General features: G+C 42.1%; 1 protein-coding gene across 1 annotated transcript in view; it reads left to right on the plus strand.

Annotated features, from left to right (window-relative positions):
- LOC139186120 (ATP-binding cassette sub-family C member 4-like) overlaps positions 1–22320 on the plus strand; it is a 156997-nt gene that overhangs the window by 77811 nt on the left and 56866 nt on the right. The window contains exons 20-23 of the mRNA XM_070799901.1: positions 4302–4381; positions 12623–12773; positions 19426–19545; positions 20692–20802. Of these exons, the coding sequence (XP_070656002.1) occupies positions 4302–4381; positions 12623–12773; positions 19426–19545; positions 20692–20802 (462 nt within the window). The remainder of the gene's footprint in view (positions 1–4301; positions 4382–12622; positions 12774–19425; positions 19546–20691; positions 20803–22320) is intronic.

The raw sequence follows: 22320 nt of genomic DNA on the forward strand, positions 1-22320 counted from the left end.
CTATACCTTGAGGCCTTTGACCTGTCTTGCTTCAGAAAGTAGCCTCTTGACCTGGGTTCCTATGAAGGGTTAGTTCATCAGTGTACATGCCCATGCTGTTCAGGTGGTTAGACTTGTGCTGAGGCCCAAGGTGGCTTTGTTTTTGCAGGTGATGATTGACAGGACATGTCGAGGCAGAGATGAGGGCTGGAGGGAAGATAGGAATAAGCTAAGCCTGGTTGGTCATCAACTAGCTGTGTGACTAGCAATAAAGCAGGTAGATACTACTGGGAGGGCAGATCTCCAGGCAGGATGGTGCCATGGTTATAATTATAGATTCTAGAATCAGCTGTCTGGGTTCAGTTCTGTTGCCAGTTACTAATAGCAATAGCCAGTTATACTTAGGTTAATATTTATGTATATGCTAGTTATTTCATTTCTCTGTGTCTCAATTTTCTAACCCGTAAAATATGAGGATACTATTAACACACTGGCAAAGACTAGAGGTTGCTTCAAGAAAATTAGAGATACCAAGGGAACATTTCAAGCAAAGATGGGCCTGATAAAGGACAGAAATGGTATGGACTTAACAGAAGCAGAAGATATTAAGAAGAGATGGCAGGAATACACAGAACAACTGTACAAAAAAGATCTTCACGACCCAGATAATCACGATGGTGTGATCACTGACCTACAGCCAGACATGCTGGAATGTGAAGTCAAGTGGGGCTTAGAAAGCATCACTATGAACAAAGCTAGTGGAGGTGATGGAATTCCAGTTAAGCTATTCCAAATCCTAAAAGATGATGCTGTGAAAGAGCTGCACTCAATATGCCAGCAAATTTGGAAAACTCAGCAGTGGCCACAGGACTGGAAAAGGTCAGTTTTCATTCCAATCCCAAAGAAAGGCAATGCCAAAGAATGCTCAAACTACCGCAGAATTGCACTCATCTCACACGCTAGTAAAGTAATGCTCAAAATTCTCCAAGCCAGGCTTCAGCAATATGTGAACCGTGAACTTCCTGATGTTCAAGCTGGTTTTAGAAAAGGCAGAGGAACCAGAGATCAAATTGCCAACATCCACTGGATCATGGAAAAAGCAAGAGAGTTCCAGAAAAACATCTATTTCTACTTTATTGACTATGCCAAAGCCTTTGACTGTGTGGATCACAATAAACTCTGGAAGATTCTGAAAGAGATGGGAATACCAGACCACCTGACCTGCCTCTTGAGAAACCTATATGCAGGTCAGGAAGCAACAGTTAGAACTGGACATGGAACAACAGACTGGCTCCAAAATGGAAAAGGAGTACGTCAAGGCTGTATACTGTCACCCTGCTTATTTAGCTTATATGCAGAGTACATCATGAGAAATGCTGGACTGGAAGAAACACAAGCTGGAATCAAGATTGCTGAGAGAAATATCAATAACCTCAGATATGCAGATGACACCACCCTTATGGCAGAAAGTGAAGAGGAACTAAAAATCATCTTGATGAAAGTGAAAGTGGAGAGTGAAAAAGTTGGCTTAAAGCTCAGCATTCAGAAAACTAAGATCATGGCATCCAGTCCCATCACTTCATGGGAAATAGATGGGGAAACAGTGGAAACAGTGTCAGACTTTATTTTTCTGGGCTCCAAAATCACTGCAGATGGTGACTGCAGCCATGAAATTAAAAGACGCTTACTCCTTGGAAGGAAAGTTATGACCAACCTAGATAGCATATTCAGGGGCAGAGACATTACTTTGCCAATAAAGTTCCGTCTAGTCAAGGCTATGGTTTTTCCAGTGGTCATGTATGGGTGTGAGAGTTGGACTGTGAAGAAGGCTGAGCGCCGAAGAATTGATGCTTTTGAACTGTGGTGTGAGAGAAGACTCTTGAGAGTCCCTTGGACTGCAAGGAGATCCAACCAGTCCATTCTGAAGGAGATCAGCCCTGGGATTTCTTTGGAAGGAATGATGCTAAAGCTGAAACTCCAGTACTTTGGCCACCTCATGCGAAGAGTTGACTCATTGGAACAGACTCTGATGCTGGGAGGGATTGGTGGCAGGAGGAGAAGGGGATGACAGAGGATGAGATGGTTGGATGGCATCACTGACTCGATGGACGTCTCAGTGAACTCCGGGAGTTGGTGATGGACAGGGAGGCCTGGCGTGCTGCAATTCATGGAGTCCCAAAGAGTTGGACACAACTGAGCGACTGAACTGAACTGACCTGAATGAGGAAATGATTGGAGGAGTCTGTGCTCTTATGATTGTGAAGTTGCTCTAGTTTTGTCCGTTAATTTGAAAACTACAGTCATAAAGTTGGGAGTATCAAATGGGACTGGATTTCTGTTCTCAAAGCCTTTGAGTGCTCATGACCACAGTTAACCAGACTCTTTTGTATTCAAGACCTGTGGGTATCTCCAGATGCTGACTTATTTATTATTCAAGCATTTGGGATGAAGTTTAAATCTTCAAGGTTACTAATCCTAGAGCAGCTAGCACACTTGGGTATATCTTGTCTCCCCTCCTGTGTCTATTAACATGACTTCATTCCTTCAAGAAAATAGAAGCTCAAATGAGTACTGCAAAGATAGACCTAGTTTGTGCAAAAGATTTAAGGGCCATAAATTATTTACTCTTTTAGTGGTATGTATATTAAATTGAACTCTTTCCTGTGATTATTTTCAGAAGTGGAATTTGTAGTAGATTATTTGTGATGGACTTTGTTTCTGCTATGTTTTTTCATGAAGAGAAAACCACATATAGTAGTGTTACTTGTTACCGAGTTCAAGCTTGTTCTGCTTGCCTCATGACATCCCAGTAAGTCTTACAGACGAGGTGCAGAGGCAAGGAATAACAACTTTATTTGGAAAGCTGGCAGACTGAGAAGATGGCAAACTAATGTCTCAAAATAACAATCTTATTGGGGTCTGGATGCCAGGTAAGGAAGTCAAGTCAAAAGGCCATTTATCTTGAAAATTGGAGAGGAATGTGTTCATTTCTTCTTTTCTGCAGCCATTCACAAGTGGCCAAGGTCAGACTGTCTCTCTGTGAGCAGAAAAAAGCCACTTTAGTTTAACATTTAGGCAGAGAAGTAGGATTCCCCAACAAAAGCAATGAGTAGCAAAAGCTAAAGTCAAAGAGATCCAACATGCAGTCAAAACCGGTTCCTCCTGTTAGAGTTCCTTTGATCTGCATCTCCGCTATCTGGGGCCAGTGTCCTGTGCTTTCTCATCCTGAGTCTCCACAGGGTGCACCCCCTTGCAGGGGTGTCTGCAGAGTCCTGATGGCTGCAGCATCCTTTGTTTACTGATGTGACAGATGGCATTTTTAGTTCACACCAAATATTTACTAGAAATTAGTTATCATCGTCTAATCTTACAGCCTTTAGGATATACTGTTGTTGTGGATTCTGAGAAGGGAAATAAAATCAAGGATTGTAAGTGATCCTTAGTCATTTAGTAATATTTCTGTTTTCCTGCCTACATCCCTCTGGTCTTCTTAGATGCTTATTCACAAATCTGTGTTTGTCACACGTGGTACACCTCTGAAAATAATGGCTTACTACCCCAGTATTAAACTCACACTTGGAAATGGCTGGAATCCACAATTTCCCAAGATGTGAGGGGATGTGAACCATCTGGAGGGGAAAAAATTACAGAAGTCATGTTTATTTAAGAAGTATCATGGCAAAATTAATCTTGATAACTAAAGCAAAATATGTGTAACAATTAGGATTGACTTAAATATTTTGCAGGTGTTTATTACTGACTTAGTACTTGGAGTGAGTCTTAGATAAGAGATCTAAAAGGAGGGAACATTCTAAAATCCACCAACCCTTCCCAGTACTGCCACAAGATTTCCCCCATTCTTTTGAAAATCAGGGCTCAATTTGAACTCCCCACCCACTGACATTTGGTGATATTTTTGTTTCTCTTTAGGTGTCATCCTATTTTCTCTTTCTTTGTACCACTCACATCACCTTATTTCATTTTATGTGCATTTGTAATATGTTAAATTTGCTGGTGTTGTTTAGTCACTAAGTCATATCTGACCCTTTTGTGTCCCCATGGACTGTAGCTCACTAGGCTCCTCTCTCCATGGGATTTTGCAGCCAAGAATACTGGAGTGGGTAGTCATTTTATTCTCCAGATGATCTTCCTAACCTAGAGATTAAACCCATGTCCCCTGCATTGGCAGGCAGATTCTTATCCACTGTACCACCAGGGAAGCCCCTAAATACATATGCTTTAAAAAATATTGTTTTGATTATTTCATGAATAGTTTCTCCTACCTGAAGAAATGAGTAATATTTTATATCTTGTTCTTGCAGGAAGAATTTTAAATCGTTTTTCGAAAGACATAGGTCAAATGGATGACTTACTGCCCTTGACATTTCTTGATTTCATCCAGGTAACATAGCAGTCCTGTCAGAGCTCTCACAGGGAAAAGCAGGTGCCTGTTTCTCAAGGCCTTTTCACAGGGGCTGAGGGTGGGCCTTTCAAACTGGTGATGTGTCCTGTTATCTTCAGTAAGAGGCTGTGTTTGTAAGAGAGAGGTGTGGCTGTGATTGGGAGGCTGAGTTAACGTGAGTAACACCTGGGCAGGAGTGGCTACACAGTCACGTCAAGGTTGGTCTGAAGCAGCGACATGCAGGGTAAGTGGTTCTCTCTCTACCTTCCAGGTATCAGGTGTGGATTCCCTGTACTGTGAGCACATTTCATAACAGAGAGACAATCACCTCTCATAGAAAGATAGCCTTGATAAACTAAATTATGCATTGTATCAGCCTTCACAGGGAGCTCAGTGGTAAAGAAGTTTCCTGCGAATACAGGAAACACAAGAGACAAGAGTTCAGTCCTTGGGTGAAGAAGATCCCCTGGAGAAGCAAATGTCAACCCACTCCAGTATTCTTGCCTGGAAAATTCCATGGACAGAGGAGCCCGGCAGGCTGCAGTCTATGGTGTTTCAGGGACTCGGACATGACTGAGCACCAGCACCATGCATTGTACTACCACAGAGGGCACACGTTTACTGCACGGTTTTGTTTGGATAAAGCCATATGTGGTTACTTACAAAGAAAAGATTGGTAAAAATAAGTTGAAAATAATACTTTAGCAAGGACAATGTTGTTGTTTAGTCACTAAGTTGTGTCCAACTCTTTTGTGACCCCATGGACTACCGCCCTGAGGGCTCCCCTGTCCATGGGATCTCTAAGGCAAGGGTACTCGAGTGGGTTGCCATTCCCTAGGGGATCTTCCTGACCCAGGGATCAGACCTGTGTTTCCTGTATTGGCAGGTGAATTCTTTACCACTGAGCCACCTGGGAGGTCCAACAAGGACGACAGAGAGCAGTTGTTGAGGATACAAAGCCTTTAAGCCAGTAATTTGATTCCGGGATCAAAGTCATCTCAGAAAATGCCCTTTGTTTTTATAGGCTTTTTTTCTTTTCACGGGTTGATTGCTCTGCCTTGAGATGTCTTAAAGAAAGGAGAGAGAGAGAGAGAGACAGACCTGTGCAATACCTTCTATCCAGCCTCTCTTTTGTCTGTGAACTTAAGGTTCTCAAGAATGCTCTCATCTCATTCAGTATCATTGCTCACATAGGGTGTTTTTTTCTGTTATTTGATTCTGTATACTTTTCAGTGATTAAGTTTGTGGGGAGCTTTCCTTTTTTTCCCAAGTGTTAATTTTGGAAATGAAATGGATTATGAAAGACTGCACACAGAAATGCAGCAGTGAACTCAGTGCAGACAGCATAGCCTGTAGGCAAGGCTTCCACTGTTACCAATGTGAACAAAGCTGAGAGGCAGAGGCAGAGGCAGAGGACTTGTACTGCAAAGATGTCTGATTGTTTTGTAGTTTGCAAACTTATTTTATAAATGTGCCCTGCTGGGTTTAATTATGTAATTTATTCCCAGAAACATTTTTTTTCCTAAAAACAGTGTCACATTTTAACAGTGATGGTGAATTACTTTGAAAAGATTTTGTGAAAGGTTCTGTTTCTTTGCTATGGCAAGGTAGGCCAAGGTTGGGTTTCTGCCATGTACTTAGCTCATGGTAAGTTAGTGGTCATATAAGAATTGTTACATATTTTTGCATGACAGATAGAGACAAGGATAGATGCTACCTGATTTCAGTAGGAAACATTCTCATTAAAGAGGAGAGAAAAGTCTAGTCTTGCTGATTTGCAACCCCAGCTCTGCCACTTGTAGTTCAATTATCTTGAAGTTGAAGGTGGAGGTGTCCTTCGGGTCATTGGAAGTAAGATTCTGGTGTTTGAGGGGGAGATCTGGGATGAGCATGGAGCTTGTGTACCCTTCACTGAGCTGTAGTAGCTGAATCTGTGAGGATGACAAGATAGCCCAGAGAGAGGGAAGCATTTTTAGGGGCCAAGATAAGAAGACTTGATATCAGAGAGTAAGTAGAGAAAGAAAGGGGAGGAGAGGAGACTCACAGTGAATAGCAAAGGAAGAAGAAGGAAGTAGGTTGGTGAATCAAGAAAGGACAGGTCTGCTCAATGCAAATGAGAAGGTGAGTCCGTGGAAAGTTGTTGGCTGATTTGGAGTCAGGAGATGTCAGTGACCCGAGAAGCAGGTTTCAGATGTGAGGAGGCCAGAGTGCAAAGGGCTGAGAATCCAGGAGTTGTGAAGGGAGTTGAGGTGAAGACAGGCTACTCCTGGAAGGAGTTTGACTGAAGCAGGAGAGAGGCCCATCTGGAATGTAGGGTCTGAGGAGGTGTTGCTGGTTTTGGGGTGTATAGATTGTTAGTTGGGGGTGTGTATAAAGTGGTGGGTGGTATTTCCCTCTCTCCCTTCTTCCCTTCAACAAGCAGGGGTTAGAGTTGAGGCCCTGAGGTACAGGGGCAAGTCAGGCATGAAGCCCTCTCCTCATGGGTCTCCTCCAGCTCCCTCAGAGAAGGAAGACATCCAGAAACTCACCCCTTGCTCCTTGGGAATCCTAATTGTGGGAGCCCTGTGGAGGAAGTCCTGGAAGGCAAACTGGATATGGGGGCTGGAGACAATTAGGGAGCCTGGTCCAGGAGGTGGGCGGAGCTTCCAGGAGGTGACCTTTGATCCCAGATGAGAAGGAAGGCTGCTGCTGTGGATGCTGGGGCTGGAGGTGCTGCTGGTTCCTGAGTGGGAGCCAGTCTTTCTGTCACCAGTTGAGAAGGGGAAGGGAAGGGGCTGGAAGGGGGCTGTTGAGTTTTGTTTTAAAGGATACAGTTCATGCCAAGAGTTTCCAAACTCATTTTTAATGATTCTGCTTATACTTGGTGTATTTGATAAACCTTGGAAGATTCTTGATCATTTTAATTTTTACTACTTCTAAAGAGTCCAATTTCGATAAGCCTCTCTGAGCATCAGTTTCCTGCTTTGTAAATGGAGAGCATAATCCCTCCTTGTATTGATATAAGAATGAGATTACATAAAGCCTGTGAAATACTTGAAGTGGACTCATGGCAAGTCTTATAAAGTGTCTTTTGGAATTGATATTTGAGAGCATGGGGTGACCATCACTTCTTTGCTTGTTGGCTAGTTTTAAAGAACAGTGGAACTTCTGTGTTATGAGAAAACTTGTCATGGCCTCTAGCAATAAAGCAATGTCTTATTTTTCAATTTTTTTGTTTGGACAGGCTTTTAAACAAGACCTTTAACATTTTCACAAGCATTATTTTCTTTTCTTTGCTTTTTTGTATATTTCATTTACAATTCATTTAGATGCCATTGAGGCTTGTCATAAATAGCTGCTCACAGCACAGTATCCTCTTGGAGAATGAAAGGTGCTCATGAGACTGTCTTCTATAGGTAGTGGTCCTCTGCCTTAGTCATCCTGACATCCTAACCAGGCTTCTTGCTTCCACCAAGAATGCCAAACTGGAGTGGACACAGTTGAATTTCCTGAGATTCATGAGTTTTCAAAATCTAGATTTTGTCCTTCCATTGGTATCAATATACCAGTTCATGGTGCATGAAATAGAAAATGTCAAATTGTCTCTTTGGAGTATATTGAATAATCTGGTTTGGTTTTGTTGATTCAGAGGTCCATCATTTTGTCCCTTAGTCTCCCATAAATACTTAGGAGTGTCAAAATAGTAAGTCTTCACTAAGACAAAGGATAAATTGAAAGATAAAGAAGATATGGAATCATAAAAGAAACATCTCTTTAAAAATATTAAAAAAGGAAAGAAACATCTCAAAGAATGTTATTTACTGCCATGTCCCTAAGTTTATCAATCTTTAGAAGGCCTAGAGTGGAGAGGATAATACAGAGAGGACAAAAATTGTAGTAGGCATGAAATTTATTGGTCATATCATTTTAAAAGTGCATCTTCAAATGAAATAGACCTTTGATATGATTTTTCACTGTGACCAAAGAAAAGCCACAGTCACTTTGGTACCTGTGACATCATCACCACATCTAGGAAAAGTAGCACCTGCTCTGATATGTCTCTAGATAATAGTAAGCTGTTCTAGTGGTTAGAATGAGTGGTCTGTTAGGGCTCAACTTCATGAGATTCTTAATGTTTTTTGGGCTCATAAATCTATGACTGCCTCCTCCCCTGGCTGCTGGCATGCAGAGCACACTGGAGGGTGGTGATGATGGAGTTAGAGTTTCTGTTTGTTATGCTTGAACTGATTAGCACTTTATGTATGTTACATAAAGTGTAATGTACATCATTTAATTCTTACCATCATTCTTTTATGTTTTTGGTATATCCAAGTTTTTACTAAGATTGAGAGTAGGTGTAGAGTCTTACTCTCCCTGTTAATAATATTCAGGAAGTTTAGCCCTAAGCCCTGTCTCAGCACAATACTGGGCTAGTGGAATTTCCCCTTCAGGTATAGGCTGTCAGTCTCTGCAAACTAAAGAATTTTTCTGAATTGTTAAAAATCACCGTTTTCTCTCAAGTGAAAGATTTCATCTAAGAATTTTTTTTTTTTTTAATGTGGATTCATAGACTTTGGTTAGAATTTCTGAAATGGTGTGCTCCAAATGAGAAATATATAAAATAATTATTTTCCTTATTTGGGGGGCATCAGAACTTGAGTCACTTGCTTCTGGGTCAATATGCTTCTTTCTATATACCCATCAGTGTCTCTGTGCCTGTGAGACAGAGGTACAGAAGCACGGGCTATGGTGATGTGGTCCGTCAGATGGGCCTGAAGTCCAACCAGATCAGGAAATTATGTGTGTAGCTTGAATTGGGCTTTTTGGAATTCTTGTGAATGTAGGAGACAGAAACGAGGTTAGCTTCAAGGAAGGGATGTGTATTGCACACCAGAATCATTTGTTTCCTTCTTCAAATGACTTTTTGCTTAGATACTATTTTCATCTTCTGCCAGCTTCTACAAAGGACTTGCAATAGCCGACAATAAAAGATTCACATGTGTATACATATAACTGTAAACCTATACCCAAATATATAATATTCAGTCCACAATGTGGAGAAGGCAATGGCAACCCAATCCAATATTGCCTGGAAAATCCTATGGACGGAGGAGCCTGGTAGGCTGCAGTCCATGGGGTTGTGAAGAGTTGGGCATGACTGAACGACTTCACTTTCACTTTTCACGTTCATACATTGGAAAAGGAAATGGCAACCCACTCCAGTGTTCTTGCCTGGAGAATCCCAGGAACTGAGGAGCCTGGTGGGCTGCTTTCTATGGGGTCGCACAGAGTTGGACATGACTGACGCAACTTAGCAGCAGCAGCAGTATAGTATTATCTATAAGTAGATGTTAGAGACATCCTCTTTGAATTGCTTCAGAATTTGGGGGCATGGACTCTGAAGGATGTAACCTAACCTTGGAGCTTCTGAGAGAATTAGTAATGGGCCTTCAATGCATACCTAAGGAAAATGCATTGGCTCAGCTTCTGTGGAGGCCTTCATTTTGATTTTCCTCTGCTTCCCAGGTTATGTGACAGGCTGCTGCTGCTGCTGCTAAGTCGCTTCAGTCGTGTCCGACTCTGTGCGACCCCATAGACAGCAGCCCACCAGGCTCTGCCATCCCTGGGATTCTCCAGGCAAGAACACTGGAGTGGGTTGCCATTTCCTTCTCCATTGCGTGAAAGTGAAAAGTGAAAGTGAAGTCGCTCAGTCTCGACTGACTCGTGGCGACCCCATGGACTGTAGCCCACTCCTCCGTCCATGGGATTTTCTAGGCAAGAGTACTGGAGTGGCTTGCCATTGCCTTCTCCATATGACAGGCTGGGTTAGTCTTAAAAGGCCCTCACTTGGGGAGAGCCAGATTATTGGAACTGATGAATGTTACCCATCAAATGATGAGAGTCTGCTAAAAAAAGCTGTAATTTGGATTTTTTATTGATATTTTAGTAGATTTTTTTGAAAACCAACAATGGCAAGCCAGGTGACTTAAGACCAGACATAGAAGGAGTTGGCAGGACCCCTCCCCATGAGCATGAAAGTTGTAGCAGGTGGAATGAATATTTAATGCAGTAACTGTAAGCAGTTGTTCATCTGTAGGTCTAATCGGACAGCGGTCAGTTAGGCCTATCTTTCTCCACTTATAAGTGTAATGTATTCCTTCAGAATCCCATCCTCTTCACTTTGAGTTTTAGTTTGATACCGTGGCAGATATGGGAGAAACAGGAAAAGCACATGGGTCTCCATCCAGATAATACAGTTTGGTTCCCAAGGGCTCCTGGACACAGAGTCACAGCTCTGATAATTTCCTCCTCCTTCCAGACTTCTCCTGCCTGCGGCTGTGGCTCTGGGATTCCCTGAGTACAAACTGCTCCTGTCTTTCTCCTTGACCTGCAGTCCTTCCTGGGAAAACGTAGGACAGACACTTGCCCTCCTATCTTTATGTCATATCTGTAAATGAAAATGAAGTTCTTACCTTTCCCATTCACAAGATGGTTGTGAAGAGCAGTGAAATGATAACCCGAGGCTCTGTGATACAGACATTACCCTCCTAACCCATCCCTCAAAGACGCACCTGGGCCAGCTGTCCTGGGTGACAAGGTGGGGAGGCCCTGGGGTAGTGAGCATGAGATGCAGGTTCCGGTGCTGAGAGGACCCAGAACAACCAGTGTTAACTCAGACAGGCATCTTAACTTCTCATCTCAGCTCCTTTTTGGTCAAAATTTCCATCAATTCTAGTTACTGCCCACAAGTTATTCTTGCCACTCTTTCTATTTGTTAAACCAGCCTATAAAATTCAGACGTAAATTTCTTCTTAGAGTTGTCTAAAAATGTTCCTGGATTCTTCCCTTTGTTTTCCCGGCACTCTGTGCCTTGTGCAGGTCACTATGGATTTGTATCCAACTGAGATCACAAACTTTGGAAGCCTTGGCCCAGACTGAATCTGTACATCCCCACCACCCCACCCCACTGTCATAGCAAGCAGATAACTGTTCATTGCATTCTTAAAAAGTAATGGTATCATAATGTTCTTGATAAAGATGGATGCTTAAATCAGCCTCAGCCAATGATTTTGTTTTCTATTCTACCTTCTGTCTTTTTTTGACTGAGATCATTTCCCAGGATAAAATCATCTCATGGGATAATGTGATGATTAAGAGAACGTTCATGGAACTCAGCACAGTGTCTTACATACAGTAGACAACTTGTAAATGGGATCTGATGTTGTTATAATCATTAGCTTTTAGAACAGGCATTTTAAATACTTACTATAATGATAGAAAGATGGCTGTATACTGGGGGCAAGCTTAAATATGTCATAAAGGCTTATGACATGGGCTTCCCAGCTTTATGACTGAGGCTTTGCAGTCTCCATCAAATTGGTTTCCTCTCTCTGAGCCTCACTCTCTCCATCTGTAAAATGAGACAATACTGTTACTAGATAGAGCTATTATGAGGATTAATGAGTTAATACACGTGAAAGTTTGAAGGTATAGCTCTGTACACAGTCAACATTTAGTATATATTAACTATGGATAGAAAATTCTAGAAAGAGGAATTCTTACTTCCAAAGGTCGGCATTTAAATTTTTTCCTACTTTTCTGGATACTGAATTTGTAATTAACCACTTCTTTATGCCTCCATGCATTACTGAGGCTTCTGCATTCCTCACCTGTGATTGACACCTGCTCACTCATCTCTCTAGTACCACCTGCTGACTCCTGACAGTTTGGGATTCAGCTCCTACTCTCTGAGCCTCAAATATTCTCCTCTGTTAAAACTAGTAATGCCTGCCTCATTGGGCTACTGAGTGTATCACAAGAGCTGATACCTAGAAAGTTCTTATCATCGTGTTTGACTCATGCACTAAATATCATGCCAGTGAGTGAAGTTGCTCAGTCATGTCCGATTCTTTGCAATCCCATGGACTATAGCCTACCAGGCTCCTCCATCCATGGAATTTTCCAGGTAAGAGTACTGGAATAGGTTGCCATTCCTTCTCCAGGGGATCTTCCTGACCCAGGGATCGAACCCAGGTCTCCCGCATTGCAGGCAGACACTTTACTGTCTGAGCTACCAGGGAAGCCCTAAATATCATGAGGACCACCTATAATTTTATTTCTTTGGAAGGGAAAGCATTCCCTGCTGTCCCAACAAGTCTTTTTGAGGAAATGAGTTTAATCCCAACAGAACAAACCCATTACAATTTATCTTTGAAAGGACCCTTCATAAGGAGGCCTCTGTATCTATTTTTGCTATTTCAGACATTTCTACTTGTGGTTGGTATGGTGGGCGTGATGGTGGCTGCGATTCCTTGGACTGCTATACCTGTGATTCCCCTTGGCATCATTTTCTTTATCCTCCGTTGGTATTTCTTAAGGACGTCACGAGAGGTGAAACGCCTGGAATGTACAAGTGAGTACCGTTGCTCTCAGGTTGGGATGGCAGTGCAGGCTGGCTTCCATTTATGCCATAATTAACAAGAGCCCTGAAATTCTGCAGACTCTGTCTTCTGGTTTCTCACAAGTCAACATTAGGTGATTGAATGTTATGGCCACTGTGAGTCAGTGTGGTCCTTAAGGCAAATAAACTGGTGGCAGGTCAGCTGCATCTTTGCATTTTAGCACAAGGGGGATGGATGTGAGCACCATGAGGACAGGGACCATTTCTGTCTTGTTCATGACATATTTCTTAACACAGAGTATCCACTCTGTAAATACTTTTCTTAAAAATATTTTTTCATGTTGCAACTAATGTAGAAGGAAAATAGACAATTTTTCTCCTCCTGAAGTTAACAGAAATGACAAGGAAAGGAAGAGATAGATGCAGGATACTGGATGCTTGGGGCTAGAGCACTGGGATGACCCAGAGGGATGGAATGGGGAGGGAGGAGGGAGGTGGGTTCAGGATGGGGAACACATGTATACCTGTGGCGGATACATTTTGATATTTGGCAAAACTAATACAGTTATGTAAAGTTTAAAAATAAAATAAAATTTAAAAAAAAAAAAAAAAGAAAAGGAAAGAAGACCTTAGGAAATTTATGTCAGGAGTGATATATTTGAAAAATACTTTTTTTTTTTTTTCACATGTTCAAGTAAGTTGCAGTTGTTAAGTGTATTGAAAAGACATATGTTAGTGACTCAATTGTGTCTGACTCTTTGCAACCCCATGGACTGTAGTTGACCAGGCTCCTCTGTCCATGGAATTATCCAGGCAAGAATACTGGAGTGGGTAGCCATTCCCTTCTCCAGGGGATCTTCCCAACCCAGGGATTGAAGCCAGTTCTCCACTGCAGGTGGATTCTTTACTGTCTTATCCACCAGGGAAGCCCGACTGAAAAGATAATCCTGTTATTTGCAGGTTTGCTCTTTATCATTACTAGTATTTGGGGTGATACCTCACTAGTGGTTTGTGCCCCACCTGCCTTTCTTAAAGCTATTCATATAAACAATGGTGAAAAGAATCCCTTAGGAAGACACAAGAGTGGGATCTGTTTAGTATGCATTTAGTTTATTACCCCATTTAACTTCCTAGTTTTAGAATAATGAGGAATAGGGATTTCCCTGGTGGTCCTGTGGTTAAGACTCTGTGCTTCTGCTATGGGGGGCACAGCTTCAATTCCTGGTCAGGGAACTAAGAACCTGAAAGTTGCAGCCAAAATAATAATAATAATAATAATAATAATAGGGATCACATTTTATGACTAATCATTCTGTTATGCAGGTAATCACAGAGGATGAAATAATTGAATTTATCTTATTATTAATGCATATATTTCATCAATGTTAAAACTAATAAGGAAAGTAGAATTACTATATATTTTTAAAAGTTATAAAACTATAGCCAGAAAGTAAGAAGGGAATATGTTTATATCAGAGACATCAACCATAAATGTGTGTGTGTGTGTTAGTCACTCAGTCGTGTCCAACTCTCTGCAACCCCATGGACTGCAGCCTGCCAGGCTCTTCCACCCATGGAATTCTCCAGGCAAGAACACTGGAGTGGGTTGCCATTTCCTTCTCCAATGTGAATTTCAGTAGTAGTAGTTTAGTCTCTAAGTTGTCTCTGACTCTCGCGACCCCACAGACTGCAGCCTGCCAGGCTCCTCCGTCCATGGGATTCTCCAGGCAAGAATACTAGAGTGGGTTGCCATTTCCCTCTCCCAACCATAAATAATTATTGCAAATGAATACAAACTTAACTTCTAGAAACCAAACCAAGAAGAGAAGAATATTGAGCCCCAAGGTTCTTTGTATATACCAAGTGGGGGAAAAAAAAAAGTTCATCCAGTCAAAGGAGTTTTTACACTGTGGAATTTGCATGTTTTGTTTTTATAATAACACTTAAGATGCTTCCTTGGTTACTCAGATGGTAAAGAATCTTCCTGTAATACAGGAGACCCTGTATTACAAGTTCAATACTTGTGTCAGGAAGTTACCCTGGAAAAGGAAATGGCAACTCACTCCAATATTCTTGCCTGGAGAATTCCATGGACAGAGGATCCTGGTGGGCTACAGTCCATGGGGTCACAAAGAGTTGGACATGACTGAGCGACTAACACTTTCACTTTTTAAAGAGATATTTATTCTAATTAATTGCAAAAAGGATAGTGATCATCCATTTCATAAAAGCTATAGAAAAAATTTTCAGTCATCAAGAGAACCAGCTCAACTTTTGTTAAGGTCCAGTTTTGTGAGGTTTTTGGATAGATGGGGAGCAGTAGAGTCCAGGTGTATGTGACATTCTGCTGATGTGACTTGGTTGATGGAAGGACCTGGGGAGGCAGAAGAAGTAATGAACTTCATCCAATCTTCTGTGTAGACAAGGCTTTAGATGTTTTATGGTTTGAGGCTGCCCATGAAATGGGGTCATTCAAGAGTCTTGCTGAAAAGCATCTCTCTGGTATATTCAATGAGGGGTTGTTCCAGAAGGAATACTTGACAGATTTTTGCCTGAGGAAGGGCCATTTCCCATCCTTATGGAAGTGGAGAGAAGGGCTCCTCCTGAGGCTTTTTACAAAAAAGCAGTACAGGATTTTCTCAGTATTTGAGCTGGAGAATCTGAGAACTTTGGCATCATCTCTGTGGAATATTTGGATTTTCCTGCATCCTAGTAGGCTGCAATAAGTTAGACCCTAAATTCAATCCATATACCCCTCCTCCACACCCCTGATAACCACATGTGGTGTCCAGCTGATTAGAACTGCATATGTTTTCTCTGGATGGTAGGTCTGTGCCTAAATGATGACACCACTGTTTTCTCTAAATAGTAACTGATCATATGTTTTATGGTTTCCCAGGTGGCTCAGTGATAAAGGAATCTGCCTGCCAATGCAGGAGATGCATGAGAAATGGGTTCAGTCCCTAGGTTGGGAAAATTTCCTGGATGAGGAAATGGTAACCCAGTCCAGTATTCTTGCCTGGATAATCCCATGGACAGAGGAGCCTGGTGGGCTACAGTCCACTGGGTCAGAAAGAGTCAGACACAATTGAGCGACTGAGTGAGTGAGAGTATATCTTAAGGCCCCTGCTGGAGTCACCAGCCAAAAGAAGGACACCTGACTGCTATGACCAGAAGGCATAAGCCTGCTTCATCCCTGTGCTCTGAAGGACCACTGAATCCTGAGGTTTAGCTTCATATCCTACTGCCTAACTGCCTCTGGAAGCTTCATTTCAGTTCAGTTCAGTTCAGTCACACAGTCCTGTCTGACTCTTTGTGACCCCATGGACTGCAGCACTCCAGGTTTCCCTGTCCATCACCAACTCCCAGAGTTTACTCAAATTCATGTCCATTGAGTCGGTGATGCCATCCAACCATCTCATCCTCTCTCGTCCCATTCTCCTGCCTTCAATCTTTCCCAGAATCAGGGTCTTTTCAAATGAGTCAGCTCTTCCCATCAGGTGGCCAAAGTATTGGAGTGTCAGCTTCAACATCAGTCCTTCCAATGAATATTCAGAACTGATCTCCTTTAGGATGGACTGGTTGCATCTCCTTACAGTCCAAGGGACTCTCTAGAGTCCTCTTCAACACCACAGTTCAAAAGCATCAATTCTTCTGGAAACTTAGGTTGACATTTTCATCTTCAGCTGGCATATTGGCAGCTAATTATAACAGGGTTTTGAGGGGCACATTTTTGCAAAAATGAGCATAACAATGGTCAGTCATGGATGGACAAGTACATAAAACCAAGGTAGCATTTGATTGCATTTCTCTAACCAGCTTTTTGATTTGGCAGTGCCTGAATGATGAAGCCCTATCCAAATTCTGTCTGAAAAAGTTCTGGAATCAATGAGCAATGTCTGCTACGAACATTGCTAGGGGAGGGTTAGCACATGTGTCAGATGTATTAGGACCATGAATCATCATCAAGTCTGCTTTTTTAAGGAGTTCTCATGCTAGATTCCCAGGAACTGTGTTCAACCTCAGGTGCTTAATAAGATGCGAAGTAGTGGTGAAGGCTGTTGGATGTTAGCTGAGTAAGATTTGAGGATTTTCTGAACATAAATAACAAAATCTAGAGAAAAGTGCTAATTATCACACATGGGCATCCTTCACCCTGATTATTCTCCCTCTGAGACACTGCTGTTATGATTAAAAGCATAGCCTTGGTTCAGAAAGTTGGGTCTCACACCCAGATCTATCACTTAGGTGGGTTAATATAGTTAATCTTGGCCACTGGTTGCTATTAATCCCTCAGTCTCTGTGGTTCTCATGAGGATTTCTTGAATTGATGCTTGTAAAGTACTTGCTGGCCATGACCAAAGGCACTGGAACCTTGAACACGGGGGAATCAAGATCTTACTCACAACTAGCAGGTCTCACATAGCTTGAAATATAACCTGCAGCAGTGCTGTTAGCCCAAGGTCCTCCTACCCGGGAAGATCTGTAGTCCTGGCGGGGTGTGTCCCCAAGAGTCCTCATGGTTGTGGGAAACACAGGCATCAGTCCTGTGAACTGTAGGGTTACGTGTGTGTCTATGACTGAGGACTGACACCATGACTGTGACATAGTCTGCTTCAGGACAGCGAGCTCAGTGCTTGTGGGAAAAATGATATCTTGGGCAACATACACCAGAACCTTACATCCCCTATCCCATATTCTAGCTAATTTTATTTTCAGTCCCTTCATTTCACTCATCCTGGCATCCCGCTCAGCCCTAAATGGGGTTTGAGAGAAGCAGGATGGCTTTTCATGGGTCCAGATTACCCCAGCCCTCTTGGGCATGAGGTGAGGTTGGTGATGGGATGTTTGGTTCCCTGGTGTTCAAGGCTGAGATGACACCTGGTTTCTAAAGTTGACCCTGCCCTCCATCCCTGCTGGAGAGAATCAGCTGCACTTTGATTTCCTGATGATGGAAGCAGATGAGGGAGGCCAAGCTGAAGAGTTCACTCCAGGACTCTCCCTGGGGGAACAGCCACATCTTCTTCCTGCTCAGAAGCCTTGTCTATGATGAATAGTGTTGTTGTCACCTCATTTGCTCAGGAAGTGAGAGCCTGGTTCTAGTGACTTTTATGTGCTCCCTGGAGCTGGACTCTCAGCATCCTCCTGACAAGGAGATGGGCCCCGGAATTCACCTGTATCATCCCTGTGAGCACCCGGTGTCCAGACTGATGAGTTCTGGAGGTGGTTGGGACACCTGCTAGGCTGAAGAAAAGGCCTGAACAGAGTCCCTCGCCTTTATTATTTGAAGCATGAGCTCAATCTGAGTTTATGTTGCTCTTATAAGTGCAAATTTATAGGAAGCTAAGAAGTTAGTCAGTAGAGTGAAGAGAGAGCAGCGTGGAAGCTGGAATGAGAACATAGGCACACAACTGGGTGATCAAAAGCACCATGAATCACTTTCAGCTCTTTGCCTCAACAGCGTACAAAGGGGAAGTGTTAGATGATGTCGTGGTTCAGAGATCCAGCAGAGCAGTTATTAAAAACATCCATCAGGCTCCCAGAGTGGAAGTCAAGACTGTTCAAAGAATCCTTGGTTGTATGAGTCCTGTGGGCAAGGGCAGTGCAGAACCAGGTGTTCTGTGACCCACACAGAGACTCCTGGTGCAGGTGCAGGGAGAGTCCCCGGATTGGGGAGACAGCAGACTGTCCGCTCTCCTTTCTCATCTCACCCCTGTCCTATGTCTGGCTCTGGTCCAGTGTGGGGGATGTACTGACTCTATCCAAACCTTTAGGTTACTCATCTAAGGTGGAAACACCACACAGATAGCTCATCAAAATTCAGGGTGGTGAGGATGCTAATGAGAATTAAATTTTAGAATGCTACTGATTCAAAAATTAGTGAACAATAATTACTCACCCGTGGAAAAGAATGAAATATTGCCATTTGCAGCAACATGGATGGATTTAGAGAATATTATTCTTAGTAAAGTAAGTCAGAGAAAGAAAAATATGATATCACTTATAAATGGAATCTAAAAGTAATACAAATGAATTTGTATACAAAATATAGAGACATAGAAAACAAACAAATTTACAGTTACCAGAGGGGATTGGGAGGGAGGGAGGAACAAATTAGAAGTATGGGGTTAACAGACACACTACTATTGATATGTCAAATAAATAAGCAACAAGGATTTACTGTAAAGCACAGGGAATTTTATTCAGTATCTTGTAATAACCTGTAATAGAACATAATCAGGAAAAAATAACTAATGACTATAAAAAAATAACTGAATGACTATACTATATACCTGAAACTAACACATTATTGTAAATAAACTATACTTCAATATATTTTTAAAAAATTTGTGAGCAGTTTCTATCTGGAGAGATGCCAGAAGATTTTAGAGGGAGATGTGTTTGAGAGGATCTTGATGAATGAGCTAGTTAAGATATTCTTTGTCTAAATCTAGCTGTGATATGAATTTGGTCAAAGACAGTTTCAAAGAGAATCTCTCATTCCCAGGTTGTTAAAGTAAAGCTTGGTGTGAACAGGAGTTTAGGATCACATGGAGGATTCCCTTTGGCAAGATATGTGACCACAGAGCCTAGGAGACCGTGGGTTTCCTCACATTCAGCCTCCCTGACTTTCTCTGTCATGTATCTGTCTCTGCTTCCCCAGCTCAGAGCCCGGTGTTTTCCCACTTAGCATCTTCTCTCCGAGGACTCTGGACCATCCGGGCATGCAAAACCGAACAGGGTTTTCAGAAGCTGTTTGATACATACCAGGATTTCCACTCAGGTCTGTAAATTTCTGGAGATGATTTCAAGATGGGATGCGCTGCCTTCTGAGGCCTGACCTCCCTCTCAGGTGGTCTTGCTGGCCAGCATCTCTCTCTATGCCACCCCTCCTCCCCCTCTGCACACCTACCTCCCCTACCCCTTCCTCTCAGCATCCCCTCTGTGCTCCCCCCTTCCCCACTCACAGCCCTGCTTTTCTCCCCTGACTGGCTTGCATGGTCCTTCCATCACGGTGCTGTGTGGACTTCTGTCTCTTTAAGTTAGGAGTCAGCAAACTTTTCTTTTTTGCAAAGATCCAGATAGGAAATATTGTAGGCTTTGTGTCCTGTCTTTGTTTCAACTACTCACCTTTGCTGTTGTAGCAGAAAGACAGGCAAAGATAATACATCAGCCAATGGCTGTGTTCCAATAAAACTTTCTTTTCAGAACCAGGTAGTTCCTCTTCTTGGCCCCCAGACTGTGGTTTGCCAACAATTTTCAGAGCATGGAGGGTAGCAGACATGATTGACAAAAATAATTTCCTGATTTGCAACCCACTTGATTATACTTTGTATCAGTGAAGTTGTTTTGCCTAGGTAGAAAATTCAGAATTTCCTCTAAGTCTATGAAATCCTGGTCAAACTTTCCAATAATATTATATTTTGAAGATAAAATGGCATTTTGAAAGTCACATGCAGATCCTGTTAGCTGATGGTCATGTAGACACTGGCCCTTAAGAATAAACACTGCAGTGCCCTGTAGTGAGGGCAGAAGGTGCTGGAAACAGTGTGAGCTGTGCTGTCTTCTGTCAGAGAGCTGGGAGCAGTCCACCCTGTGAGAGGATAATCTTCACGCTGAGGCCCAGCACTGCAGGGAGCACACCAATGAGATGATTTACTGCCTCCTCTCTTATGATCCTATTTCTGTTGATAACCTGTGTGTTGAAGTTCTCAATCCTTGCTTCCTGGACTGATCCTCTGTGTCCCATATGTTGTCTTGTGTTGGAACCTAGTTTTCTGGAATCTCCAGGATTCTTGGGTGTGTAACATTGCTTTTCTGCCTCGTGTAAAATCTTCTGTAGCTCAGCTGAGAAAATGCTCTCCCTCATGAGAAACAGCTAACATGGTTTTTCTGTTTATGTATCATGCTTAACGATTCACAAATGCAGAGGCTTGGTTCCTGCTTTTGACGACGTCCCAATGGCTCTCTGTGTATCTGGATGTCACCTGTGCCATCTTTGTCACTGTTGTTGCCTTTGGGGCCCTGACTCTGGTAGAAAGTAAGTACAGATGTGGACATTTGTGGTGTGTTTACAGTTTATAGCTTGTTTGTAGTTTTTAAACTCCTGCCATCTTGTCTAATATGTACTCTTTGGTTCTAGTGAATTGTATTAAAGTGTTTGCTGCATGTGACTCCTCAGTGTGTCCATATGAAGTCATTTGTGTCTTGATCAGAACTTTTATCTTTTTTCCATTTATTTATTTATTTACAGTAGGTCCTTGTTGAGACCTCTTTTTTAAGAAAATTTGATTGATTTACAATGTGTTAACTTCAGGTGTATAGCCAAGTGAATCTATTATGCATATCTCCACTTTTTTAAAGATTCTTTTTCTGTACGCCATGAACATTGGGGTGCATGTATCATTTTTTTAGTAATTTGCATTTTAATAGATACTTCACATACATTGTGCTTTAGAAAAGAATGTCTGTCTTTGGCTTTCGGAATCTTTAGGAGCAAAGACCAGGTATGAACGTGCCTGCTCCAGCAGACCTGTGGTGCCTTGGGCCCCTGCTTTGACTCGTTTGATCCATTCTTTTCTTTTTAAGTTTTATTGGGGTATGGTTGATTTACACTGTTGTCTTGGTTTCAGATGTACAGCAAATGAATCTGCTGTACATAAAATAAAGCCACTCTTTTCTATATTCTTTCCCCATATATGTCATTAAAGAATTCCCTGTATTTTACGTAGTTCCTTATTAGTTATCCATTTTAATATTTTACATATGGTAGTATGCATGTGTCAATCCCAGTCTTCCAATTTATCCCACCCCTCCCTTTTCCCCTGGTAACCATAAGTTTATTTTCTACATCTGTAACTCTACTTCTGTTTTGTAGGTTAAGTTAATTTGCAGCCTTTTTTTAGATTCCTTATATAAGTGACATCATACTCTATCTTTCTCTGTCTGACTTACTTCACTCAGTACTAAAATCTCTAGGTCCAGCCATGTTGCTACAAGTGGCATTGTTTTGCCCTTTTTATAGCTGGGTAATATTCCATTGTATGTATGGTACCACATCTTCCATATCCATTGCTTGTTGATGGACATTGAGGTTCGTTCCATGTCCTGGCTATTGTAAATAGTGCTGCAGTAAACATTAGGATGGATGTATCTTTTAGAACTATGGTTTTCTCTGGGTATATGCCCAGGGGTGGGATTGCTGGGTCATATGGTAGCTCTATTTTTAGGTTTCTAAAGGAATCTCCATATTATTCTCCATGGTGTTTGTATCAGTTTACCTTCCCACCAACAGTGTTGGGGGGTTCCCTTTTCTCCACATCCTATCCAGTATTTATTGTTTGTAGACTTTTTGCTGATGGTCATACTGATTGGTGTAAGTTGAAACCTCACTGTAGTTTTGATATGCATTTCTCTAATAATTAGAGATTTGATTATCTTTCATGTGCTTTTTGGCCATCTGTATGTCTTCTTTGGAGACTGTCTGTTTTAACCTTCTGCCCATTTTTTTGATTGGGTTGTTTCTTTATTTATTTTTTTTATATTGAGCTGCATGAAC

The sequence above is a fragment of the Bos indicus genome, chromosome 12 (genome assembly GCF_029378745.1).
Source record: "Bos indicus isolate NIAB-ARS_2022 breed Sahiwal x Tharparkar chromosome 12, NIAB-ARS_B.indTharparkar_mat_pri_1.0, whole genome shotgun sequence".
In the NCBI taxonomy this organism is placed as follows: Eukaryota; Metazoa; Chordata; class Mammalia; order Artiodactyla; family Bovidae; genus Bos; species Bos indicus.